The 25,432-nt window shown below is 41.9% G+C and overlaps 2 protein-coding genes across 6 annotated transcripts in view; one reads left to right on the top strand and one right to left on the bottom strand.

Moving 5' to 3' along the window:
* The window catches only part of DHRS12 (dehydrogenase/reductase 12), a 29,241-nt gene extending 11,217 nt beyond the window's left edge, over positions 1-18,024 (top strand). For all 3 annotated transcript variants that reach the window (XM_063392037.1, XM_063392039.1, XM_063392038.1), the window contains 5 exons: positions 9,167-9,228; positions 9,956-10,060; positions 10,622-10,712; positions 12,008-12,145; positions 14,689-18,024. In XM_063392037.1, coding sequence (XP_063248107.1) covers positions 9,167-9,228; positions 9,956-10,060; positions 10,622-10,712; positions 12,008-12,145; positions 14,689-14,816 — 524 coding nt within the window. In that variant the 3' untranslated portion in view covers positions 14,817-18,024. The remainder of the gene's footprint in view (positions 1-9,166; positions 9,229-9,955; positions 10,061-10,621; positions 10,713-12,007; positions 12,146-14,688) is intronic.
* A 6,262-nt stretch (positions 18,025-24,286) lies between these two features.
* The window catches only part of WDFY2 (WD repeat and FYVE domain containing 2), a 60,766-nt gene continuing 59,620 nt past the window's right edge, over positions 24,287-25,432 (bottom strand). For all 3 annotated transcript variants that reach the window (XM_063392033.1, XM_063392034.1, XM_063392035.1), the window contains one exon: positions 24,287-25,391. In XM_063392033.1, coding sequence (XP_063248103.1) covers positions 25,362-25,391 — 30 coding nt within the window. In that variant the 3' untranslated portion in view covers positions 24,287-25,361. The remainder of the gene's footprint in view (positions 25,392-25,432) is intronic.

The following is a 25,432-nucleotide window of genomic DNA, read 5'->3' on the forward strand; positions in this document are numbered from 1 at the left end:
CAGATTGATTCTCAAATTTGCTAGGGAACTTTGTTCTGAGCATTGCTGCTAATGCTGCTCTTTGTTATACTTGTGTGTTTCTGCGGTTTGGATGGAGCTTGGAGCACGTTCAGATGCTTAAAGAGACATTCACATGTTTGAGTGTGCCTGCACAGCCCTGTTCTGTGTGACAGAGGCGCTGTGTTGGAAGCCTGTGCCGTATGCGGTGCCCTGGATCTCTCCAGCAAATGCAATCTCTGGTCAAGGGATGGAGCAGTAATGGGCAAATCTTGGGTGCTCCACGGGAAAGGGGCACTTTGTGTGAACTATGTGGCACTGGTGTAAGAGGGACAAACGATGGGAAGCAAGTCAAAAGGGAAAGTGGAGATGCGGAAGAGCAGGGAAAATGGCGAGCCAAGTGGAAGGTTTCCCCACAGAAGCTGTGGAGAAGAGGTGAGCAAACAGCCAGAGGGAAGAGCTGTCTGATGCTGCTGGTATCTGTAAGGCTGAAAGCTGCACCTCTTGCAAAGAGACGCCTGGTGCTTGCATCAACCCAACAGTCCTGACACTCTTCCCCTTCTGCCTCTGTGCAGGGTAGGTGGATTTCTCAAGAGACTCTTTAATATATTCAAAAGTGACACATTAGGGAAGAACTGCGGTGCTTTGTTTTTGTATTTTCCTCCTGTTCATCAGTATCTGGAATGAGGAAGAGGAGAATGTAAAGATAAAGCATTTCTAGAACTAATATAGCCTGGAAACCATTGTTCGTTTTTATTCTTAGCATTTTTCCTATGTTGGTTCCTTAAATTATATTTATGTTTGGAAACTAAAATTTTAGTATAAATGTCTTGTGCTTCAGTGTTACTGTGCATACAGCTCTTTTTTCTGCAAGTCTGAATACGTTAAACTGACAAATCAAGTATAAAGGCACAGATTCATTTACTTCAGATTAATCTGCTAACATCCTTCTGTTTCTTATGGTCAAAAATTCAAAAAGGGTTTATTTTGCCAACAAATTTCTCTTGGCTGCACAAGTACAAGAGCTTCTACCTTGAGGGATGTATTCACCTTAAATTAGTTTTTATCCTCTTGTGGTCTGTCAGACAAAACCCCAGCAACTGCAAAGGTACAGTTCTTCCAGAGGGATGCAGAGTGAAACAAACAGAGCAGTCTAAATGCAAAAGCATGTTTTGGTTTAGTTTTAGACATTGAGGATATTAAGTGCTGAGGAACTGTACTAGTGCATCACTTGAATTATATTTTATTGCAAAAGTAGAAGCAGCAAATTCTGCTTTTTCAGCTGTAAATCAGCCTTACTAGAGGTTTACAGCTGCCCAGAGGAAGCTGAATTATGGTTGTAGCAAACTAGGAAAATGCCTGTATTATCTTTTGTGGATGTTACTTATAGGTCTCCTTTAATCATTCGTGTATCACTTGCTGCATGATTGTTTAAGTGTAAGGAGGTAAATCATCCTCTGTTGTCCAGTTTCTTCAGAGTTCAGACAAGGACAGGGTTGTTTGCTTAGACTGCTTCTCTCTAGACAAAAGCAAGGATTAAATTTTGAATCTTTCAAGAACAGAGTGGGACTTGGTTGAGCTGGAAGAAGCTGGCAGTGCAACAGGAAGCTTCTGTGCTTGCAGGCCAGACACACAGGAAGGACCAAGGCTACAAACCACAGGCTTTTTCTTCAAAGTCAAAGACAGGGTAATAAATTATAACAGTAGGAGTCACAGCAGGAGAAAGCTGTGTGGAGAAAGACTTGTCAGAGTAGATGCTGTGTTATTTCCCTAAGTAGTAGGTGCGTTTGGGTGTGTTTTACTTGGGAGAAATTATTTCTCTTCCAGTAACTGTCTGTGGTATAGGTTCCCAGAGAAAAACCTGGCTAAATTAGATATGGCTGGATTACAGGTTTGCTGTAAATTCAAATGTGGTCTGAAAGAACAAACTAAATTCCCCTCTCTGCCCCAGTAATGCTAAAGCCTGAAGGGTGACATGGGCTCAAGGCCCTTGTTTGGAAAATGTGCAGTTGTCCCTCACTTGACTAACCAAGTAGAGTAATATCAGTATCTTCTGCAGATCTTTACATGTAGCGTGTTCCTTCCATGTTTCTTCGACTTTTTTTTTCCTCCTACCCTGCATCTCTGGTCTGGTAAAGGAGTGTGTAGGTTGTAACTATCTAAAAATGCTTTAAATGCACAACACAGTTTTTGAATTCTGTACCTGATAGCTGATTAACATTTCTGTAAGCTGTAAAGTTGCTCATTTAGGTGTCTGAAGTGCTGTGGAGCTTTTAAATCTAGTCTAGGAATGTTTTCCTCTTGACTGATCTGTTAGTCCATTTTTGAGCATAATGGATGTCAGTGTTCAGTTCTAATTGGTGATCTGACTTGTGAAACTACTTTATATACTGATCTTTTCTTGGACACACATGGGACAAAAATGACTGCATAAGTCCTCTTGTGTGAATATGTGCAAAAATAACAGTGGTTAGAATAGAAAGTAAAATTTCCTTAATGTAAAACACAGTGACTGGCTAATTGAGGATGGCAACTGAAACAAGAGGTGCATAGTCCTCTCTGGTGCTGTCAGAATATGCAGGTGGGTGAAATTCTTGAAATGTAGAATGCAGGTTGATAGTTAAGGCTTTGTATGGTTTTTTAATATTCGAGTTCAGACTGTAAAGTGCTTTGAGCAGGTGGTGGCAGCTGCATCTGTGCTGCTGCCTGTAGCACCCTTACAATGATTCTGAGGCACAAATGCTGCGTGGCTCGTTGTGGTTCTGTCGTGGCTGTCAAATGAAACACCTTGCCTTTTTTCTCTGCTAGAGGCTCAAGAATTGTTGTCTGATTGCTGGAGCTCAGGGAGTGTAGGGGGCAGAATGGAACACTCAGACCATAATGTGGGAGCAGTGGCCAGGGATGAGTGTGAAATAGATACAATTTTGCTGATTGAAACACACTTTCAAATAAACCAAATGAAGTGACTGGCTAGGGGTAATGTGAGCAGTGTTCCTGCAGACCTGCCAATCCTGATGGGCAGATTTTTTTTCTCTATCCTCTAGTTTGTGTGATGTTGCCCTTACATTTCTTCTTGTGGGCTGACCATGTACTCTGGGTTGTACCTAGGAGCTGGGCAGCAACAAGCAATCATTTCTTCTGATGAGTCTTGCAGACTTCTCAGTCAAAAGTTTTTTTAATTTAATTTTATTTTACTTGTTTTAGTATAACTCCCAGTAAAGACTATTAGAGCTGGTGGCATTCAGTCATTTTGGAAAAAAACTTCAGCATTGATAAGCAAGTGGAGGCAAAAGAAGCACGTTCTTATTGAAGCACTAGACATTTGGCTGAAACAATCCTTTTTCCTCTATTTTATCGCCTGCCTCACTTTGCTTTTACTCAACATATCTTCCTCCTTGACGTGGAAAAATGGCATATATGTTACTTTTTTATTGCTACTTACCGGCCAAGGGGATGCTAAAACACACTGAGAGATAAATGATGCTCCCAGTATGCATCTTTTCCTCAATCTAATGTGCTCTCGTGTTTTAATAATATATAGACATATACTTCCACTCTGTGCAAGAAGGGTTAGAGCCAGAGGAAATAAGATGTTTATCTGTCATAGTAACACTATAGCCCATCTATGACAAGCTGCCTAACCTGGGTGGATGTTTGTCAGTCTCTTCCCTCCACATGAACTGCATCTAATTGGTGTTTCACAGAAGCCAGTGCAGCCTGGTGTTCTGAATTGCTTGGAAGTATATGGAAGTAAACAACTTGAATACTGGCTGTCAGTTTGCTATAAGTTCAATGCCTGATCTTTGCAAGATAACCTCATCTGTGAAAAGGAGGCTGTGGTTCCAATTTTCTTTCTAAAGAGCTTTGAGACTTACAGATCAGAGGTGGTATGTGAAAGGATAAGGTTGAATATAATTGCACATGCACTAACTGTATTGAAGCCTGATTCCCAGGAGACAGAGGAACCTTTATTGAGATGAGCTTTGTCGTTTGAGGGAAATGTAAACCTTTATTTTGTGTTTCATGTTCATTAACTATTCCCATACACTCTCAGTTATTACTAGTGTAGTGGAATTTGCCCTCAGAGACAACACACTAGAATCTTCATTTCTGATCTCTTACTCAGGAAAAGAGACTCAGGGATGTCTCTTACTTGGAACTGCATAAGCTGCAGGCTTGAAAAGATAATCAGGCCAAAATCACTTTGTTTGTTGGGTGATTTTGTTTGTTTCTGTGGTTTGTTTTTACTTGGACTCAAGAAAAGCAAGCCAGTTTAACTGATTTCTACCAGATGAATGAGCCATTGAAATCTGTACAATTAAAGTTTTTTGGTGGTGTTGGGGTTTTTTTTGTTTGTTTGTTTAGGTTTTTTGTTCCCACTTTTTTCTCAGTTGAAGTAACACTGTTCCTAATAGTACTGCAGAGCTCAGGCACATGAAAAACTTCACTGAGTATGGTGCTGGCTGCCTGCCCTTATTTGAATGTTAGCAGGGCAAAAACCTCACCAGCAGTGGGCCACTAATTGCTAGGCAGAACATCAAGCAAAAGAACATTCTGGAATCCACCAAGACACTTGGATCCACAGTAATTGCATCATCAATTAATTTGATGTTATAAGTAGGTAGTGGGTTTGCAATGTTACTTCTGCTGAAACCATAATTTTCTTCAAAATTGATTTATAAAGTACAGATTTTAGGGTCACACTAAATCTTAAAGCAAATTGGAGTATGTGTTTGTGTACTTTTATTTTATGTGACAGTCTGTTAATTTCCAATCTGAAATATGTAAATCCTAAGAATCTTCTCCTGCTTCTGGTAGACTGATCTACGCCACCAGCAGTTTGGATAGCTGCATGCACAGTGTTTGTTTATATTTTCTGATAGGGCTATCCTGTGTTTTGATTACTTTCATGTTTTAGTACAGCAACACTTGCAGTTTTCTGTGAGAAAGACCAATGTCTAATGCACTGGAGACTGCTGCCCTGTGCACTGGGATAGCTTTCATTTTGTTCATGTCATGAGACCCACAGTGGAGTAACTGTTGAAAGAACATGCAGAGCTACCTTTGCACAAGACCAAATACTGGTGTCTTCCATAGAGTCCCCTCAGCTTCTGCATCATGTCATGGAAAAGGTAGCATAACTTTATTTAGGAGTCTATGAGGCAGTCAGGTTGATTTTTGTAGTTTTGGGGCTTTAAAAAAAACCCAGCTGACTATATGAATCAAATGTTGATCTCCTTAACAGTGCCTCATTTCCTGCACATACGTCACAAATATTTCACTCTGTGATTGTGAAACCACTGAATTAGTGCTTATCCAGGTTGCAGAGGAGTTCACTGTAAGGAGTCAAAAATTTGAGTTGTTGGTTAGAGCACAGTATCAGATTACTCAACTAAATGGAGAAGGTCTCAGAGAAGGTGGAGCAATTACCAGACAGGCCACAAGGAACTGTATGGTGATTCAGTATTTTTGGAGGGTTTTGCTTTTTATATTTTTCAAGTAAACACGAAACTTAAATATTAATGTGCATGAATAAAGTATATTCTCATGAAATGGGATGCTCATTACTTTTACTGGAATGACCATGTTTAATACATAGATTGGCAACCTACCCTGTCTGCTTTACCATATGATTAAGTTGTGTAGTGGTGTTGCTCTATAGAAAAGTTTTAATTACTCTGTATTATATGTGCTTTCCTGTCATGGGAGATCAGATTCAAGGCATAACGCCTACAGAAATTTTTGCAGAGAAAACTAATGTTAAGAGACAGTTTATCTTTAAAATAAATTGTACATCTATCCCAGGAGCCTTTTTAACTAGAGAAAACATGGCCAGCCAGTACTGTGTCAAACCTCATTACACAGAACAGGGCTGTAGCTTGTCCAGTAGGTTTTGCAAGTCAGCTCTTCACCTTGGCAGAGTTCGGTGAGGGCAAGATGAAATCCTTTATACGGGTGTAATAGACTGGGCTCAGCTTCTTCTGCATTCCTGCTGCTTCTGAGCAAGCTCCCAAATTCATCTTGCTGGACTCCTTTGTGTCACAGCAAATATTTCTCTTCAGAGGGAAATGTTGTATACCATCTATTTCACTGATTTTTTTCCCCTGTTATACCAGTGGGAGACAAGCTTTCAGGCCTTGTGGGCAATGTACCTTCCAGTGATAGGAAATGGTGAGGCACAAATCTGGCTCCTGTCACGTAGTCCTAAATGCAGGTAATACCAGCTGCATGTTCAGGAGATACCAAATAATTAATGCTTTCAGTGCAAAGCAGAGTGCTGTTGAATGCTGCCTTTCCCTTCATGTACTTTTGTATTAAACCATTAAAAACAAAACAAAACTCAACCTGTACAGTTCGAACCCAGTGATAATTAAGCATTATTCACATTTGGTATGCTTTACCTTTTTAAACTGAGCTCTGTGGGAGGAAATTTCTCCTTTAAGAGACAATTTTTTTTTTGCATCAAGTCAATGTGTTAGAATGCTCAAGTGCTTGTTTTGGAAAGGCTGATATCCAGTACCTTGGTATTAATAATCAAGTACTGGCAAAAGGACATACAGTTTGGATGTTGCCTTGATTTCCTTATGTAGAGGCAGAGATGAATGTAGTTTCTTCTACTGGATCAGTCTTGGTTTTCCTTGCACAGTTTTTTTAACAGGAAAAATTTGCTATTTTTTTCATAAGGACAGTGGCAGGCAATGCCTTCATTTGCTGCTTCCCCTTTTACTCAGAAATTAATTTCTGTGTTAGTGCCTGCTGTGATAGAGCTGTGCTGGACCAAGTACCTGACATGAGGTACACGCTGTGCCAGGCCCTGCAATGACCATCCTGACCCTTCTCCCAAGCTGTTTGAGTGTCACCATCAAGCTATGGGCTGGCTTTTGCACTGATAAAAATGGGCAGGTTTCAGTTGATGATGTATTCCAACCGGCAATAAACCTTGTTCATAAAGTAGATCTGTTCTACTGTTACTGTTCTAAATTTCTTTTCCAGGCTGTTACGCCTGACAGACCAGCCCAGGCAAATAAGAATGTATAATATCCAAGTATTTTTGTCAAAGGAATGAGGAGTTTGTGTTCAAACACTTAAAATGGGGGCAGTAGTCAGTGAAATATTTAGCAGTGGGAGAAATTAAATACTGCAGCCATAATGCCTGATTGTGTGTGTGTTTTCACATACTGTTGCTTACCATAAGAAGCTGTGATCAAAACTGCTCTGTTTGTGCTCTGTCTCAAAGCAAATGAGCAAGTGGTTTTGTGGGGCAAAAAGATGGAATGCTCTGGCTTTGTGGGATTTACTGAATTCTTAATAAACTTGAGGAAAAGAGGAGATGTGGGCATTGCAGTTAGTTTGTGGTTCTAAATAAGCACAAAAACTTCTGACAAGCTGTAGTTGCTCTAAGCAGGATTTTTGGCATTGAACATTTCTCTTATTTGGCTGCAAACCAAAATAAAACTCGGTTGTTAATGAGGCAACATTATTGCATTCATCTTTGCAGCTCTTTAGAATTAACAAATCGACATGAAGTCTCTTAAAGTTGTAAATTAATCTGCAGGACACAAAAATGGAGCATCGTCAGAGCTGGTGCATTGCAGCTCTGCCTTTAGGAGATGCAGCTTATTTAACTAAGACATGATGTTACTTTTTTGAAGAATCCACAGCCAGACATTAAAACAAGGCTCTCAGCTTGTACTGAAGTGATTTTCTTCTGGGTTGTTATTTCTTTTTTCCCACATCGTGGCAGCCTCCCCTGACAGTCAGCGGGAGTTCTTGTAGCGGTGATGTCATCGCTCAGTCTCCCTGCCACTACCGGGGACACAGCCGGGCTCTCGTTATTCACTGGCAGCTGCCTTTGCTCACATTTTCTGCTGAAGACAGGCTGCATTTACTCATCTGCAGTGCATTTGCTTTGTTTGATTGGCCAGGGTTTTAAATATATCATGTGTGTATGGACATACTTCTGATTATATAGAGAAAGTGAAGGCTGCAGTGACTTGACAGGTGAACTGAACAGTTTGTTCACTAAGCATGTAACATGTTTGATTTTGGTACCATATTTATAAACATGCTGTGTTTTAACTGGTGATCTCATTGCCTGTGTGGAAGAGAGGTTATAAAGACATGCTGAAGTCTTCATGCTTAGTGAAAAACACAGCCTCGGTTGGTAGCTCAGGGAAAAAATGCATTTATCACTGATAGAATTGTTGAACTAGAGCTGTTTGTAAAGACGTGAGTGGGGAGTAGATGCAGAAACACTAGACTAAATGGGGCTAGATTAATTTTTAATTAAATGGAATTTTTAAAAAATACATTTAAACAGAAAAGAATCTCTGAAAAGATAAAAAAAACCCCTCTGTGTTGCACTCGGTTGTGTGAAACATCACTAGGTGTGTCTGTGTGTGTCCTAGGGTGACTGAAGCAAATACACTGGCATTTGAACAGTGTTTGTAAAAACAAACTGTGCTGGTCATGGTAATGGAATATATTTGTGCGTAAAAATCCTTGCTAAACAAACACATTTAAGTTTCTCCAAGTAATCTTAGCTCAGCCTTGGGCAGGCAATGTTAACATTTTTTTCCCCCAAGGATTCCTTATCTTCCGTAATGGTCATACCAGGGATTTAAGGGGTGGGTTTTGTGTGCAGCACAAAAAGTGTCAGTGTACTCTGAGTGATTTCATAGTGAGAAGGGAAAAATGGACAAGTTTTAAGTGCATATGCAGTGCCCTCAGAACTATAAGCATGAAGGGCAGTTTGCTTCTCTTGTTCATGACCCAGCTTAGATCTGTGTGTATATGCCAGACTTGCAGGGGAAATGCCTTCCCCATTTCTTCACTGGCATCACCTTCCCCCAACCAAGGAATTCCATATCTGAGCTATTTTGCCTTCAGATTCTCACAGATGAATATAGTGAGCTGTTTTCTCTATACGTAAAACAAACAGGAAAATCTGTAAAATAATATATGCCTTTGCTAAGTATATGGCAATGTGAACCACTACACGTTGAGTTGGCACACTGCAGGTGAAGCAGCAACAAAAAAAATATTGTCAAATTCAGATCAGATTTCAGAAATAAAAAGACTTTGGGGTTTGGGTTGTTAACAAGGGTGGTGAGAGAAGAAAGCTTTTTTTAAAAGGTAAAGTTAATGTTGGTGCCTGTCTGTCTTTTAGGTACATACATCATGACAACTGCCCTGGTGCCCCTCCTGGAAAAAGCAGCTGATGCCAGAGTGGTGAGTCTGTGATGCTGTTTAAAAAGGGTGTTTTACTATTTTTACCTTCTGGCTTGTGACAGCAGTTCTCTGACTGTGTTAGCAATGCAGGATTACTTACAATGCTGTAAGGATCTCTAAAATCCTCTTGGATTTTGCTAACAACCTCCTCCTCTAAGGCAAAGCTCCTGCCTGCTGCTCTCAACCCTTCATTGGAAATCAGAGTAAAACCCTTCATTTGGGAACTTAACCTATTAGATTCCCTAGGGCAAGATGGCTCCTACAGCAGAGTGCAAAATACGTACAACAGGAGTATAGGCTTAGAAGAACTTTACAGATCTTGGTGTAAAATAAGACAGCAGGCACATTTTTAAAAATGAAATTTCCCAAGTTTTGTATGGCTTCAAATTAGCTTTGGTAAATGCTAAACATACAAACTGCGAATAGTGCTATTCTACTATTTTCTTTCTCCCCATTACTTTTCAAAAGAAAGAAGGAGAAAATCCCTGAGATGAATCAACATCACTTTGAATGAAAATCATTTCTTAAAAGACTTATGTACCTTCGACCTTCTCTCCAGGTATGCTCTGCTCACGAGCATAATGCAAAGAGTGTGCAGAAGAATCCTGCTCTGTAGGGACTTCCAACTATGGCCTGAAGACTGCCTTGCATGCATGAGTGCATCTCAAAAGTGGGGAGTTCCTGGTTTTGCTTTTCATTCATTTCTTTTTCATTCATTTCATTACAGATAACTGTCTCTTCTGGGGGCATGCTAGTTCAAAAATTAAACGTATCTGACTTGCAGTCGGGAAATGGGCCATTTGATGGAACTATGGTGTATGCACAGAACAAGGTACAGTCCATGGGATTGAAACCAAAGCCCAGCCCTTCTTTGCTAGGCAGCTCATACCATCTACTTTGCAAAAAGTCTCTTGGTCACTGTTGCTTTCCTGTTGCATACAACCCACAAGCAGATGCACAGGCAGTAGTCTTCAGGAGTATGATGGCATGCCCTTAGGAGTGCATACTACCATACATTTTGCATGGAGAGCATGGTTAGACTTTCATTTGATATGAGAAGTCCCAAGGGAAAACACTGTCTTTAGCTGATGAACCCTGTCTGCCTGCTTAGTTCTTGCCCACAGTCTGCAGCAAGTAGATGTGGTCAGTAAAAGCAGTGCAGCTGCTTTAATACTAAATTTGTGGCCTGGGTATGGATGGCAATAACTGTGGAAGTCTCTGATGAAATTACCCAATAAATCCAGTCAGGATGAGCAAGCAAGTGTATATTTCTGCTGTACATAAATGCTGTGGTATTTATGGTACAGTTGATGTAGTTTATTTCCCTGGGAACTAATTTGGTGGACAGGCTGTTGAACGTGGTGCTAGCGGTCACTTTACTGCTCTATCCTAGAGACAGCAAGTTGTCCTGACAGAACAGTGGGCAAAGGCTCACAGAAACATCCATTTCTCCGTGATGCACCCCGGCTGGGCAGACACTCCAGGTAACATCTGCTTCACACTCTGACAATAATTTCTTCTTTTCAGCATTAGTCTAAAAGCAAAGAGAAATGAGACATCCTAGTATATTTTTCCAACAGGTGCAGTAATTTCTTTTCTCCAAACTGGTGCTTGAAGTAGTTTTATATCCCCTTGGTGGCTCTGTGCTGCACAGTGTCTGCTAGCTGTGTATATCTAGGGAATAATAATGGGCAGTGAATGCTTCCAGCCCCGTACAAATGCACAGCAGAGACACGGTTCTTTAAGGCAACCTTTAAGTTACATTTGTAGTGGAACTGTTAAACACACAGATGGAGCTTCTGCCTCTGTAAGTACCAATACGCAGACACTGGGAATTTGGGAGGGCATGTAGGAGAATGCACCACTGTACAAGCCCTCTACTCTTCCTCTAAACATTTACTGCTGTTGAGAAGCAGTTTGACCATTGAGCCCTTTGTCTGAGCTGCAGCTGTTCTTTGGTGGCTGTGCCTGAGCAGGAGGGCCAACATCAGTCATGCACCATGCACGGTGCATCCCCCAGTGTTTCCAGCCCCCAGTGCCCAACTGGGATGCAGAATAGCAGTTACATCTCTAGGTCTTTTCTAGGGATGCAGTTTCCAAAATTTGCTTCTGACAACAGAAGCATTTACCCTACTTTATGCTTGAAAATAGCCCTTTCCAACTAAATATCCTAGTATTTCTTTTTCTTTAAAATGCATTTATTTTTGCACTTCCTTTATGGATTTCAAACTTAATGAACCATAAAGTTATCCCACCTTAAAGTTCAAAGACTCTCCAACCTGCAAAAATAAACACCTAAAGTGGATGGGCCCACAGTCATCATCTGTTGGACAAAATAAAATAAAGCCAGAGCTTAGACAGGAAGTAAGCAGTTTTTAAATACAATGCGGCAACAGGTTTTCTAAAACTGGTGAGAATATAGGACCTAAAAATCCCATTAGAATACTGTTTTTTGGAATTTCTATTTCCCCTCTGTTTGTTGTCTTCATGGTTTAGAATGGAATTGGCAGAGGAAACCTCCTACAGATCCTGTTGTCAGTTTTGTCCCTGTAATTTGACCCAAACAAACAAGTGGTGGATCATCTGGCAGCTTAGTGCTATTCTCCCTCAAGCTATCCTACTCCCAGATAGGGGGAAATTCTCATTTTCTTCCATAAGCTCCAGAGATGCCTCCTCTCCTTCCTACATAGAATATGGCAATTTGCATCTGTTGGGTTTTTTTTGTTTTGATACCAAAAAAGCTGTGCATGCAGGCACCATTCCACTGTTCTATTTCCAGCTGTGAGGTCGTCCATGCCCGATTTCTACGAGAGGATGAAGAACTCGCTGCGCACAGAGGCCCAGGGGGCTGACACCGTCCTGTGGTTGGCCGTGTCGGCTGAGGCAACAAAGCTGCCCAGCGGCTTGTTCTTCCAAGGTGAGGAGCAGTGTCTCCCAGGGCACACACTGGAGATCCCCAGCCTGCCTGAGCTTAGCATTCCTGTCCGGCCTGGAAGGGGATGGAGGCTGCACCAGGCAGCTTGTGCAGAGGATAAAGCATTCCTCACAGTTGTTTCGAGCCTAAGTGTTCGAGTGAACATCGTGTTAAATTGTTACATTCCCGCTTTTGTCCTCTAAAGTACCTGATAGAGACTTCAAAGCATTTCTTTAGGGAGGCTTGGGGATTTTTGTAATGAAAATGGCTGCATGTAGGGCTGTGCCAAGGGAAGGTGAATCACAGCAGTCAAACAGCATTTTCTATGATGCTAGGAAATGAGCATTTTTCTCACAGAGCACTGGGAGCTGGCTCCGCTTTTCTTCCTACTGTTCCATGCTAGCAGAAACTGCCAATTCCCCCTTTGTCTAACACTGGGCAAAGACTTGAGCACAGTGGCATTTTTGGCACTGTGAGCTTAGGGAATGGAAAAGTAGGGCAGAGCCTTTCTTTCCTTCCAGGCAAATGACAGGCATCTTTGTAGGAGCAGCTGGAAGCAGGGATGCCTCAATGGTGATGCAGGTCAGTCCAGAAATTAAGAGAGAAGCTCAGTGCTTCTGTTGGATGGGGCACTCAAATCTTGATTCACTGAATTTCTATAAAGAATGCAGGAAGCTCAGACTTTTCTGCTCAGACTTTTGGGGTGACTTTGTCCTTTCTGTCCCACAGGGTTGGCTGACAGATATTAAATAGACATTTTTCATGTCAGCATGTGGTGCATGTAGAAAACCCACACCCCAGCTGGTCAGCCTTCTTCGTAGGACTAGGCTTTGCCTTTCTCTTCCTTCAGTCTCTTTCTTCTGGTCCTAATGCTTCTGCTCAGGTGTTCTTTCTGTTTCTTTCATAATTCCACCAGGCTCTTCCCTTTGGCCTTTGTCTACCCCCAGCTTTGGTAAACAGGGAGCATGCTCTGGCTCTTTAGCTAAAGCTACTGACTTTTGAGAGCTTTGATCGTGGCATGACTGCTTTAAAGCTGCAAGAGAAGTTCTGAGTCTGTGTCTTGTGCTTATCAAATAGTGCTGCAGTTACTTCTTGCTCCTACAGCCTTTTGGAAGCCACAGCTTAGCATGGCCACTCTTCAGGCCCTTTCAGTGAAGGGTTTGGGGTGCAGGAGCACTTTGCCACAAACTCCACACTTCTGGTCTTAGGCAGCCATTTTCCAAATCAGTCACAGTTTCCCTCCATTTTCTGCATTATCTTTTACTGTTCCCTCTGAGAGCAAACCAAAGCCAGCTTTTTTTTTTTTCCCTGATAAAATAATAAAGGGGAAGTGAGAACATGACTAGTACTACCATAATTCTCTGCATCTGCTAAAATATAAAAAATGTTTAACAACGACCTGCTTTCCAAAGACTAGAAGCATCTTCTCTGTGATGCTGAACTTGGCTTTCTTACCTAGTTCCTAAACTTTAGCACAGGCTACTGGAAAGCACCATGGCTAGATGGGAAGCTGTTCATAATTAACGATGGGGAAGGGAATGTTCCTCTGCATGTTTCTCTGTCCTCAGTTTTCCATGAGCAGAATTTGTGTTGTGTGTGCAGTCAGGTAAATATTTGCTCGTAAGTGAGCAAATATCTCTTTTCTCCTGGAAATCCCGGTGGCAGCCTGATAGGTTTCCAGGGAAATCTGCTGCCCAGGGTTGCCCAGAAGTTTGTTCTTTCTGTCTTAGCTGGCTGCTGCAGAAGTTTGGTTCGCTAAATAGACCTAACAGTGCCGCACCAGTGCTCTGACTGTTGTTCCAGAGACACCTGACAGCATTGTCATAAGGCTCCCAGGCTCTGCATGCCATGTTTTGGAGAGGAAGGTCCCTTAGAATGGATGGTGGTAACAGCTGTATTTACAGAGGGAGTGACAGGCAGGAGATTTGGAAAAGCAAGCAAAGCATCAAACTGTGCAAGCTTGGTTGGATACATGTCACTTATGGCGAGTGAGCAATAAGCCCAAGTTCTTTTGCATTTAGAATTTAACCATTGTTTCTAAGGATGAAAGTAAGCATTTTAAGATTGAAAATAATCCTAATTACGAAGTTCCAGCTGGGGATTTGTACAGTACTAGAAATGTTATCCAACAGGCAAGGAAAAATGTTGTTTCAAGTGCAAAAACATCATCTGCCTGCAGCAACAAATGCCAGCTATTGCTCTTTGCCTGCAGGTGTTGCACTAGGGGCAGGCATAACCCCACAAGGAATCCTTCCTTTTCCTAAACTGTCCCCAGATGCAAATGGGGGCTTGCTCCAGAGTCCAGGTCATATCGTGCTACAGAAAAGTCACTCTAGCTCCAAAATACAAATTGGATTGGTTTAGTTTTAGAACATATGCTTAGCTAGCATTATTTACAGGTACCTAGAAGGTTAAGTTTCCTGGCTTCAAGACCATGAGGTATGTTTGGGCAGTACAGAGTCCATCACAGAAACTTCTTTTCTGCTATAAGAGAGTTAAATGTACCTATAAGGTTGTTTTTTTTTTTTTTCCTTCTTTTCTTCCAGACAGGCAACCAGTCCCTACACACCTGCCCCTAGCATACACCCACAGTCCACCAGAGGATGAAAAGAAACTAATGGAGGTGCTGGAAGAGTTCTCCCAGAAGTTTAAAGCAGCTTCTGCAGGAATTTAGTGTCTCTGCTGACACAGTGTCACCACAGATCTTCTAATTACAGACTAACCTGCTGCTGAGGATGCCACAGGCCTGGTAAAAATGAATTAGGTTCAGGTGTTCTCATAATGAGGCGGTAGAGTGGCACCTGTGTCATTTTTTTCTGCTGCCAAGTCTCTCCCCATTGTCACTATGCAGCTGCTGCCTAAAGACACTCTAGGGTTGTGTTCTTTGGATTGGAAGAAAAATTGGGAAGCATTAAATAAACCCTAAGGCTTTGTAAAGTTACTTAGAATAATTTAGAACACTCAGCATTAAAGAAATGCAGAGGAGTGTACTTTCAGTAGCCTTCATGAAGGACTTCAGGAAAGAAGTGGGACTGTTTTAAACAACTTTTAACTGCTGTATTTGACAGGTTGGTGGCTTCCTTCACTGCATGAGGATGGTTGGGCTCAACCATGTAACTGGGAAGGCAGAAACTCTCTTGCAGAACCTGCTTAATTTAAAGGGAAGGATTCCTAACGGCTTTCAGTTTCTATAAATTAGTGCTGGTATGCAGAAGTGATCTGCTTCCTCATGTTTAAACAGCAAGAATTCAGGAACACTGCCAAATGCCTTCCACATTACTTTATGGCGCCAGGGCTGAATATTATCCCACTTATGTCAAAATACCATGAAGTAGGAGGTTTCAACACAACACACCCAGACATGGCTGGATCCAGCAGAGAAATGGCTGCATGACTGTAGGCATAAAAAGAAGCAACATGCTAAGTTGTACTTGCTTGCCATTTCTGAGAGAGATTAAAGGGAATTGTTTTATCATTATGAATGGGTTAAGAGGGGAAGGGAACACTGATAGGGCACAGGCTTTAGAGGAGAATTCACCTCCTCATGAGAGGCTTGTATTTTATCTGGATCTGTTTACTTCCAGACAGAGAGGACAGGATTAATCTTACCTGCTCTGTGGACATTTGAATGATTGACTTTCTCACTGTAAATCGATAGAGGGAAAAATGGGCTTTTTCACAGAGATTTACTGGATCTACACACCTAGCACCTACAGTGCTGCATCTTTCTAATAGTGCTGAAGACAATCAGCTCAGACTAAGATATTCTGGTGGGACTCATTTTGTCTTAATTATTTCAGATTTACTGCAAAGCCAAGACTGTTATTAACAAACGTAACACCTTTTCTCCTGAACTGAGTGTGTTTATTAACCAACTGCTTCCAGAACCCAGCCAAGTTGCTGCACTGTTTCACATGTGGCTCACACCAGTGTGGTAGGACCAAGGACGTAAACTCAAATATAACACAGATGTTCTTGAGCTCTCTGCAGCGAATTGCAGCTAAAGACTGCTGATGGACAGAGGAGAGAGATGCTTATGCCTGCTTTACATAATTTAGTTTCCTCCTGGCTGATGGTATTTCCTCATTATTCAAAGATCTAATAAGTATCAGTTTAAGAAAAAACTGCTTTTTTCAGCATGTTGTCAATCTCCTTGGAAATAAAGACTTTACTGTCAGAGAGGTGCTGAGAAAAATTCTCCCACTATAAGCAGTGCTGAGACAAGTCAGGCTGTCATAGCTCCTCCTGCAGAGGCTGGGTCAGCATTCAAACTATTGCCTCATTTACAAACTTAACTCCTTGTACTACAGTGAAAGAAAACAAAAGCAAAGCTTGTACAGAGGTTTATTTCCTGCAAATATGCTATTAACATTTTCTGTGGTTTCAACTTAAATACAGTTACCCAAAACAAGAGCATGGCTGGAAGCATATATAGTAACTACATTTCTTAACCCAACAGCTGCAAGGCTAATGAAAACATTTGCATTATTTAGTATTTACATCCATTTGCTCCCAGCTCAGCAGTACAGAAGAAAAGTCTAATGACTGGTATTTAAATAGTTCATAAAAGTAAAAACTGCACTATATATGCATATATTTAACATATTTCAGGCCACATTCTGCACTAGTGTATTTGAATAGCCGGTATTTTTCATTTTGTGTCACAACTTAAAAATGAAGCCAAAGTTAAGAAAACTGCTTTAATCAAAGTTTGATCACAGTGTCAAAGAGCAACATGCTATGGTTTAAGAGCACTTGTGATTTAAAAAGAACTAAACCATAGGAACAGCAACTAGGAACAAAAGGCCAGAGTCTCACACACTTTGGTACTATGTCCTGCTGATGCTTTATTTCAGCCTGATTCCACGAGAGCAAACATGGCATGTGGCTGCAAGCCAGCGAGAGGCTTTGTGTTAGTGCAAGCCAGAATGACTTTGCACCTTCATGTTAGTGAATGCATTTACAGACTCATGGATCTGCTGAGTCAGAAGGGACCCACAAGGAGCATGGAGTCCAACTCCTGGCCCTGCACAGGCCACCCCAAGAGTCACACCATGTGCCTGAGAGCACTGTCCAAATTGAACTCTGTCAGGCTGGTGCTCTGACCACTGCCCTGGGGCGCAGTGCCCAACCACTCTCTGGGAGAAGAACCTTTGTGTAATATCCAACCTAAACCTCCCCTGACACAGCCTCAGGCCATTCTTTTGGGCCCTGGCACTGGTCACCACAGAGAAGAGATCAGTGCCTGCCCCTCTTCCCCTCACAAGGAAGTTGTAGATTGTGATTTCCCCCAAGTCTCCACTTTTAAAACTTTATGAGCAAAATAAAAATAGCATACAATGACAGATGACCAGAAAATGAAGGTGGCACAACTCCTTGCTAAGCATTGCACACTGAGAGTCTGAGAACCCACCTGGTCCATGGGAATGGAATGACAAGCACAGCAGCTGCTCTTGCCACCCTTTCCTGTCCATGCACAGCCCAACACTTCTTGTGACAGCTTTGAGGCTTTCATGACACTGACCTCACTCCGATGGCTTCACATTTTTCTTCATTTTGTGAAGTCATGTAGTTGGGACATTTTTGCTCTCAGGGATCTTGCACAGGAATGTAGCACCACAGGGCACATGTGGAGTTGGTCATTTCCATATCTCCTAATGGAAAGGCAAAGCCCATCATCAGTGCAGCAGGACTGACTGCAGTGATGCAGGGGCCAATGCAACTTCTCCTTTTGTCTTGGATGAAGATTTTAGGAGGTCAATGTAATAGGTACCAAACAGTTTTGTAAACTGCATTTTGTTTTAAGTTTCATTTCTGGGTCATCTTTATTCATTGTTTAAAAATAAACCCAAATAAACTAAATCAACCTGCTGCTGACTAAAGGTGTAAAAAATTGTTTCTTATTTGCCTTTGGGGGTGCTCCCATACGTGCCTCCCAGCTTTGGAGTAAACTGCAAATACCAATTGTTGGCAGTTGCTGTATCCTTCATTACAGCCTGATAAATGAGTCCTGCAAACCTCAATGGAAATAAATGTTTTTGGTGGGGGGCACTCCCAGCCATTTCAACTGTCAGTACAAGTACTAATTAGTATTTTTGTAATGACTGAGCCTTTCTAAAAGCCTTGCACTTGTAGTAGTACTAGTTTTCATTAAGCAGTGCTGAACTTGGTGAGTGGAGAGTGAACACAGAGTTACCCTTTCAGGGAACAGCCTGATGGAACAGTGGAGGGAGGCAGCTTGAAGCAGTTTAATCTGTAAGTTCCACTGTATGTTACTCTCTCACCCTCCCTGCAAAAACAAAGCACCCCATCTCAAGACACTGGATCATACTTACCTAAAACTAGTGCTGGTCACCCACTGTCATTTTAGACAAGCAGTTTCCATTCTGTCAGCGCAAAGTTTCGCCTCTTCCTTAGCTTAGCTCACAGTATTTCCATTTGTCTCAGGCTTCCATCTCTTGCTTTGTTAGGAGAGGTAATTCTGGGCACATTTGAGCAGCGCCAGCAACCGATTACAGGAGATAGTTTTGAAATGCAAATAAGATGACTTGAAAACTCTGTATTCCTGCCGTCACCCAAAAAGCACTGATTAGACAATGAGAGAAAGGCGGCTTTGAAAAGGCACCGGATCCGATAGGGAGCAGGTGCAGCAAAAATGCTTCTGGGACTAAAAGTGATCAAATCCAAGAACTTCAATTTGTGAAGTAGGTCGGTATTTATATTCCTCTCTAGAGGGAGCCATCAGATAAACTTAAAAATGATGTATTCCTCTGAAGAAGTTTGTTCTCTCTCAAAACAAAAGCTAATGCTCAGCTTTATGAAGGGACACTGTCAACCTGGCCTAAGGTCTTCAGCAGGACAGGTTTCTATCCTGCTGCCAGAGGAAACAAACCTTTGCTGTACTGGCAGTGCCAGTGCCATTTCACAGATAAAAATATTGTCCAAACAGGAGAAGAATGGTAAAACCTGCACTTGTGCAAACTTCAGGGAGAGAGGGTCCCAGGAAGTATTTTTTTCTTTGATGGTTAAGAATCTTGAGCATCTTCCCTTTACTCTTCAGTTCAGAATCCAGAATCCACAGGGAGTCTTGGAATGATGCAATTCCTCTGCTGCCCAGGCACCGTTTCCTTTGGGCTGCTCACCCACTGCCAGGCACTCAGGGCAAGAACTTGTCCTGGCAAAGGACATGTCCATACAACAGCTGTCAGATTTATGACCGTTCACAGAACAGGTGAATGGGTCCAGTCAAAACTCAGTAAACCAAATTCCTCATTACATACATGGAGAAGGAAAAGAAATAGCCAAAAGTGGATAGAAATTGATTTAGTGGGGTTAAGATACCACAATTCATTCAGCTACATCAGAGACACTTATTTGCATAATGGAACAATACTGGAAAGTGTTACAACGTATTTGGTATAAATGATGGTCAAATTGCTGAGAAGCATTCCTGCAAAACACTGACCTGAAAAAAAGCCAGTAAGATATATTTTTTTTTTCATATAAAATCCCTCAAAATCAAAAAGACAGCAAACAAGATATTGGTCAGTATGACAAACTTAACTTACTAAACAGTCAGAAACAAGGTTCAGCCTTTGGAAAACTAAACCACAGCTAAAACTGGTGCTAATGACAAAGATGTAGCAAGGAAGTGTACTTGTTCATTTGTGAAAACTTCTTAATTACTTGGCTGTGGCAAGTCCACAGAATTTTCTTGGGACAGGACAAAATAGGGGTGTTAACAATGGATCTTTCACATCGGAAGGAAGCCCTGACCTGTTATAAAATGTAAGTATAAAGGTGATAAACCCTTTAATAAATTGAGATTATTTATTGTCTAAAGAACAAATAATTGGAGAGAGGCAAAACTTATCTTTGTAAGGTCTGACACCTCTTCTGCACCATCTGAGTAGTGATATGTCTCTTCCTCATCCTCTTAATGTCGAAGTGCTTATGCCTTTAATGCAGTTTTGAAAAAACTACTTGAGGTAGATGAATATTATTTGGCAATTAAACCAAAGGACAAGAGATGGAAGTCAAAGTCATAGACTGGAACAACTCTGTGTTCCATGTGGCTTCTGGATCTGGACCATGGCTGCTGCCTGGCTTACAGTACTGGGATGGGGGGGATGGTTTGGCTTTATACAGTTCTGATGAATATTCATTTCTATACTGTAGGTGCTTTTTGTTTTGTTTTGGTTCTTTTAGGTTTTGTTTGTATGCTGGTGACATTCTTTCTTGGTATCCCCTCTTTGCACAGACTTTGGCAGGACTGTGCTCTGTTTTCATTTTGGTTTGAGTTCAGTGTCCCTACTTGGCAGCAGTTCCAATTGAACTCAGTCTCTTCTGAGCAGTACAATGTGTCCTGCAGCAAACAAAATTTCAGAGATGGCGAAAGACTGGTCACAAGGGAAAATCCCCAAACTGGGAAAATGCAATGCAAAGTCACATGTGATCACAAAAAGTTAATCTCAAATCCTACAACTTCAGGTTATTGGCAAACTAGAGACTACATTTTTCCTTCTGAGGAGCAAAGATTTCCTGCCAACATTCACAAGACACAGTTTCGAAGAGAAAAATGCCTGTCTTCCTCAATATTACATAAGAGGTCATCTCTGAAGGGCCTCAGCACATCAATGCATCCTGAAGAAAGGATCAAGTTTGTTGTTACTGTTCTGTCTTCCAAGTCCTAATTGAAAACATCCCATATGCTCAATGTGGTCTCCTGGAAAGGGCGTGGCCTGTAAAACCACACATTGTAGCCCTATTTCCTATGTGCTACAAAACAGAACGTTGGTTGCTGGTATGCAAATCCTGTATGGAAGAGTGAGGCCAGACATAGGTAATATTTGCTAATATTTGTTAGTGACTGATTTGGTAGTAGTTTAGATTTAAGGAAAGATACTTTTTTCCTTCTCTAAGCAATAGAGTAGACACAGGCTTTAGGTGGACTTTGAATCACAGAATGGCTGAGATGGGAAAGAACCTTCAAAGGTCATCTGGTCCTGCTCAAGCAGGGTCACCTAGAGGTGGTTGCCCAGGGTCCTGTTCAGTTGGGTTTTGAATATCTCCAAGGATGGAGAACCCACAGACTACCTGCCTGCACAGTCTGTGCCCATGCTCAGTCATCCTCACAGTAAAAATTGTTTCCTGATGTTCAGAGGAAATCTGTTTCAGTTTGTGCCCATTGCCTCTGGCCCTGTCACTAGACACCAGTGCATTCTCATTGCACCCTCCCTTCAGGCATTTATACACACTAATGAGATCCCTCTGAGCCTTTGTTTCTCCAAGATGAACAGCTCTCCTAGATATGCTCCAGGACCTTTCACAATCTCAAAGTGGCCCTTTGCTGGACTCTATTCACTAGTTTCATTTCTCTCTTGTGCTAGGAAGTGCAGAACCAGACACAGGTGAGAAAAAAAAAAAAAAAAAAAAAAAAAAAAAAAAAAAAAAAAAAAAAAAAAGAGATTAGTCCTTTCTAACAATTATTTCCTCAGCAGGCATAAGGCAGTTTTTTCCCCCTACAACTGTTTTGGATCATCCTTTTTGCACATCCACCCATCCACCTTCTTATCAGCAACCAACCCCACTCAGAAGGAGCACATCCCTCCCTTTCCCAGGACTGGAGATGCTCATGTCAACCTCTCAGGCAAAGTGCAGCAACCACTACTGAGGTACTAAGAGTCCTCATGCTGACATCCAGGTGATGGCCTCTGGTTCAGGACAGAGTAGGGAGGTCACCCGGGCTTGGCTGCAAAACGCAGCTGCAGACAAGGTGCTCACAGTTGAGCACACCTATGTCACTGTTCAGGATCATCCTGTCACACTGGCTGGCTTTCAGCCCTGTCACTACTCTGTTTCAACATCGAACCATGATGTTAAGTCTTCTTGTAAAAGGGAGGAGGACCATCAATGCTATACTGCAAGCAGATGCCCATGTTCTTTTCCCTTCACTTAAATATTTTCAGCTTAAAAAGACTGAAGTTTGGAGCTCAGATTGCCCCACTGGGGGCACAAGTGACTCTAGCAAGCTGCTCAGGCACTGTGTATGTGACCAGAGCCCACTCCCATCACCTGCCTAAGCCCTACAGACACTGCTCATTTTAAAGCCAAGAATAGCAGGCAGATGCTCTGGAGAACACTGCCTCTTCCCACAAGGAAGCACCAGCTAAGGGAGAAATGAAATTCACCTTTTCTGATATGTACAGCAGAGGGAGGCCAGCAGTATTTGTGTGCCCCTTGTCACAGCACAAGGTATCACTAAAACCTGCTGCCCTTCAGCAGCCCCAGGGAAAGGGGGCTTGGCTTAATTCGAGAGTGTGTGTGGATATGTGGCACTGCACAGTTTACACCTGTATCAAAACACACCCTCCTCCCATCCTCCAATAATGCAATTCATAAAAATAGCTCAGATTTGTTATTCGGCAACTAAAATGGGGAAAAAAGGACCAGGCAACAGAGATCTCTTTTTGTATGGATCTAGCAGACAGAAGAAACTGAGATTGCTTCTCTAACACAGCAGAAGAGGAAGGCAGGCATTTTGATTCTCCCACTGTCAAATCCTTCTTGTTTCATTTGGAAAGTAAGGGAATTATTGAATTAGATACATCTATTTTCCCTTCATATTTCAACACTACAGCTCTTAAGAGACAAATTTTCCTTCCCCCCTCAGCTTCACTTGCAGCTTATATAATTTTCTAAGCCCAGAGCAGTTTGTCCTAAAACTGCAAGATAAGGAGATAATTAGCTTAAATCCAGATAACCCTGCAGGTCATTCAGTCAGAAAGAACAGCCAGGAAAATTTTGCAAAACAGGTTTTGCATACCCCACATCCACACGTAAGCAACATTGAAACCATGACTCCTTGGAAGACAATGGGGGAGTGGCCATGAATTTATTGCAGAACAGTCCAAACAAGTCACTCTCAAATGTGGTCTCCTTTGGGATCAGTTCTTCACCTTTGTTTGCACATGCCATGTTCAGGAGTAGGTGTTGACCCAGGGGCACATCCTCAGCTTGCTGATTCCACCACTCCATCAGTGTGAGCACAACTCATGCTGGAGCCCCAGACGTGGTGCCGCTGCTGTCTCCTCAGGAAACGAGCACTTAACAGCAATCTAAATTCACTTCAGTCCACCCGTGTTTCTGTCACCATGAGATGCACTCCCTGCACAGCACAAGTCAGGTCTTTGAGCCCAAGGGAACATGGAGCACCATAGTCCAGCAAATCTTTGTACATATTCTCCAGCTGGAATGAAATACGCAGGCCACTTGCTCATCTTGCACAGCTTTGACAGCCAAGAGCACTTCAGTCATCAGAAAACATGCACAAGGTGTAATGAAAAGCATTCCAAGAGGAAACAAGCATCTAGTTTCCAGGAAAGGAAGTGGGAGGACTGAGAAAACAACTTTCAAGCTGGAAAAATAATACAACTGTGTGAATTATGTTTGAAAATATGCTTTAAAATATGCTGTCTAGAGGGAAACCAACAACAGGCTGTATGACCAGGAAACCCAAGGTGGTGTTATTTCAGAGAACATGACTGCAAAATGCTTCATCACAGGTTATAGGATGTTTAAGAAGAGAATTTTCCCTGAAAATACACAGAAGTCCTGTGACATGCACACAGAAGTCCACTCACCCTTTACTGCAGCAGCTCACTGGACCAGAATTAATACCATGGATTGAGTTAAGCATTTTTTTTTCCTCAAAAGTGAATTGCTGCTGGGCAAACAAAGAAGAAGCTTTATTTTCTTTTGGCATTCTCTCTCAAGAGAGAACACAAGGCTTCTCCAGGTGGCAATGTGCTCTGTAGTGGCAAATGTCATGGCCTCTCCACCACAGAGGGAAGAAGGTAAGTCCAAAACAGGGCAAGACTGAGCACCACCAATGTGCTGTGTCACAGCAGCTACAACTGCAAGGCCTGCTGAAAGAGGAGATGCAGGAAAGCCTTTGGTCTGGTCTGCAGTTCTGTTCTCTACACCATTTTCTTTGAAGTGCATGAGTAATACCATGCTAAAAAGTAACATGGATTAATGGAACGGAAAGTTGTCTCTTCAGAGAAGGTCCCTTTGGATAAAAGGGCTTTTTTAGTTTATTCACCTTGACAATGTCATTCTGAAAAGGTAATTTTGGTCAATCCGGGTTTTTAAATACTGTTTATTTTTAAGAGAAACTGTAAAGTATGACAACAGGACAATGGGCATCATTCAGCAATATCACTTTTGCATCTATAGAGGAAATTAATAAAAACCATCAGCATTTAAAAAAATAAATATGACTAACCATAAGGAAAACAGGAAAAACAATTAATTTTCAACAACACAGGCAGGTATAAATGCTGAAATGTTGCTGTGCAAGGTAGAGGTAGAGGTAGAGATAAACCAGACTTTTCAGATCTAGACCAGTTTTAGATCTGCCCCCCTCCATGCACACACTCCCAAAAGGTCCTGTTGCCATTAATTTCATTTGAAACAGACTGTCAGCATCATCAAACTCAAACAAGTCTGTGTGCTCCTTGTAATGCTCTTAGCTGGAAAACTGTTTCAGTTTTCTGTAGAAATCAGTTGCTGAATAACCTGACCTCTGGTTCTGCGACTTGTGCGGCAAAGGAAGAGGCAGGAAGATTATACAGACCAACGAATGCTCTCTGGATAATGCCCACTAGGACAAGTAGATGGTAGAGCCCTTTTAGGAATTGCAATAGTCCATCAGCTCCTCGGTGATGCACCCAGAGACAGTGCCTGGATTTCCTCCTCTGGAGAGAGCATGGTCAGCAGAAACATCCCAAACCAACAGGTACTGGCTGCAGGGAGAGCCGATTGCCTTACACAGTCGGTTGACACTGAAAACTCACAGAGGAAGACACAACCCAAGAACCCTCTGTACAAAGCAGCAAGTATCTTGACATAGTGAAATATAAAAACTAAAAATTGCACTGCACTCAGATTTTTCCAAACAAACTCAAGACAACCAAAGTCAGATCGTACAAACCGTTAGTTAAAAAAATACCTTCTTGTATATTTTGAGAAGAAGTGGAAAGAGTCTTCGTGCAAATGTTCAGCCTGGATCAAGCAGAGGACAAAGTTGTTGTAAACACATCAGTTCCTTTCTCATCTGCCATGTGCGCCCCGTGTTGCCTATCTTCTGCAGTATAATTAGGGTTAGGAAATCTGTTTCTTCTGTAAGTATCACCTTTCAAGTTCCACTGATGTAACATCAAGACACTACTGGTGTCATATCCCACAACTGTTAAATACAATAAAATAAAACAACATAATGAATAATGG

The sequence above is a fragment of the Prinia subflava genome, chromosome 3 (assembly GCF_021018805.1).
Source record: "Prinia subflava isolate CZ2003 ecotype Zambia chromosome 3, Cam_Psub_1.2, whole genome shotgun sequence".
Taxonomy (NCBI): Eukaryota; Metazoa; Chordata; class Aves; order Passeriformes; family Cisticolidae; genus Prinia; species Prinia subflava.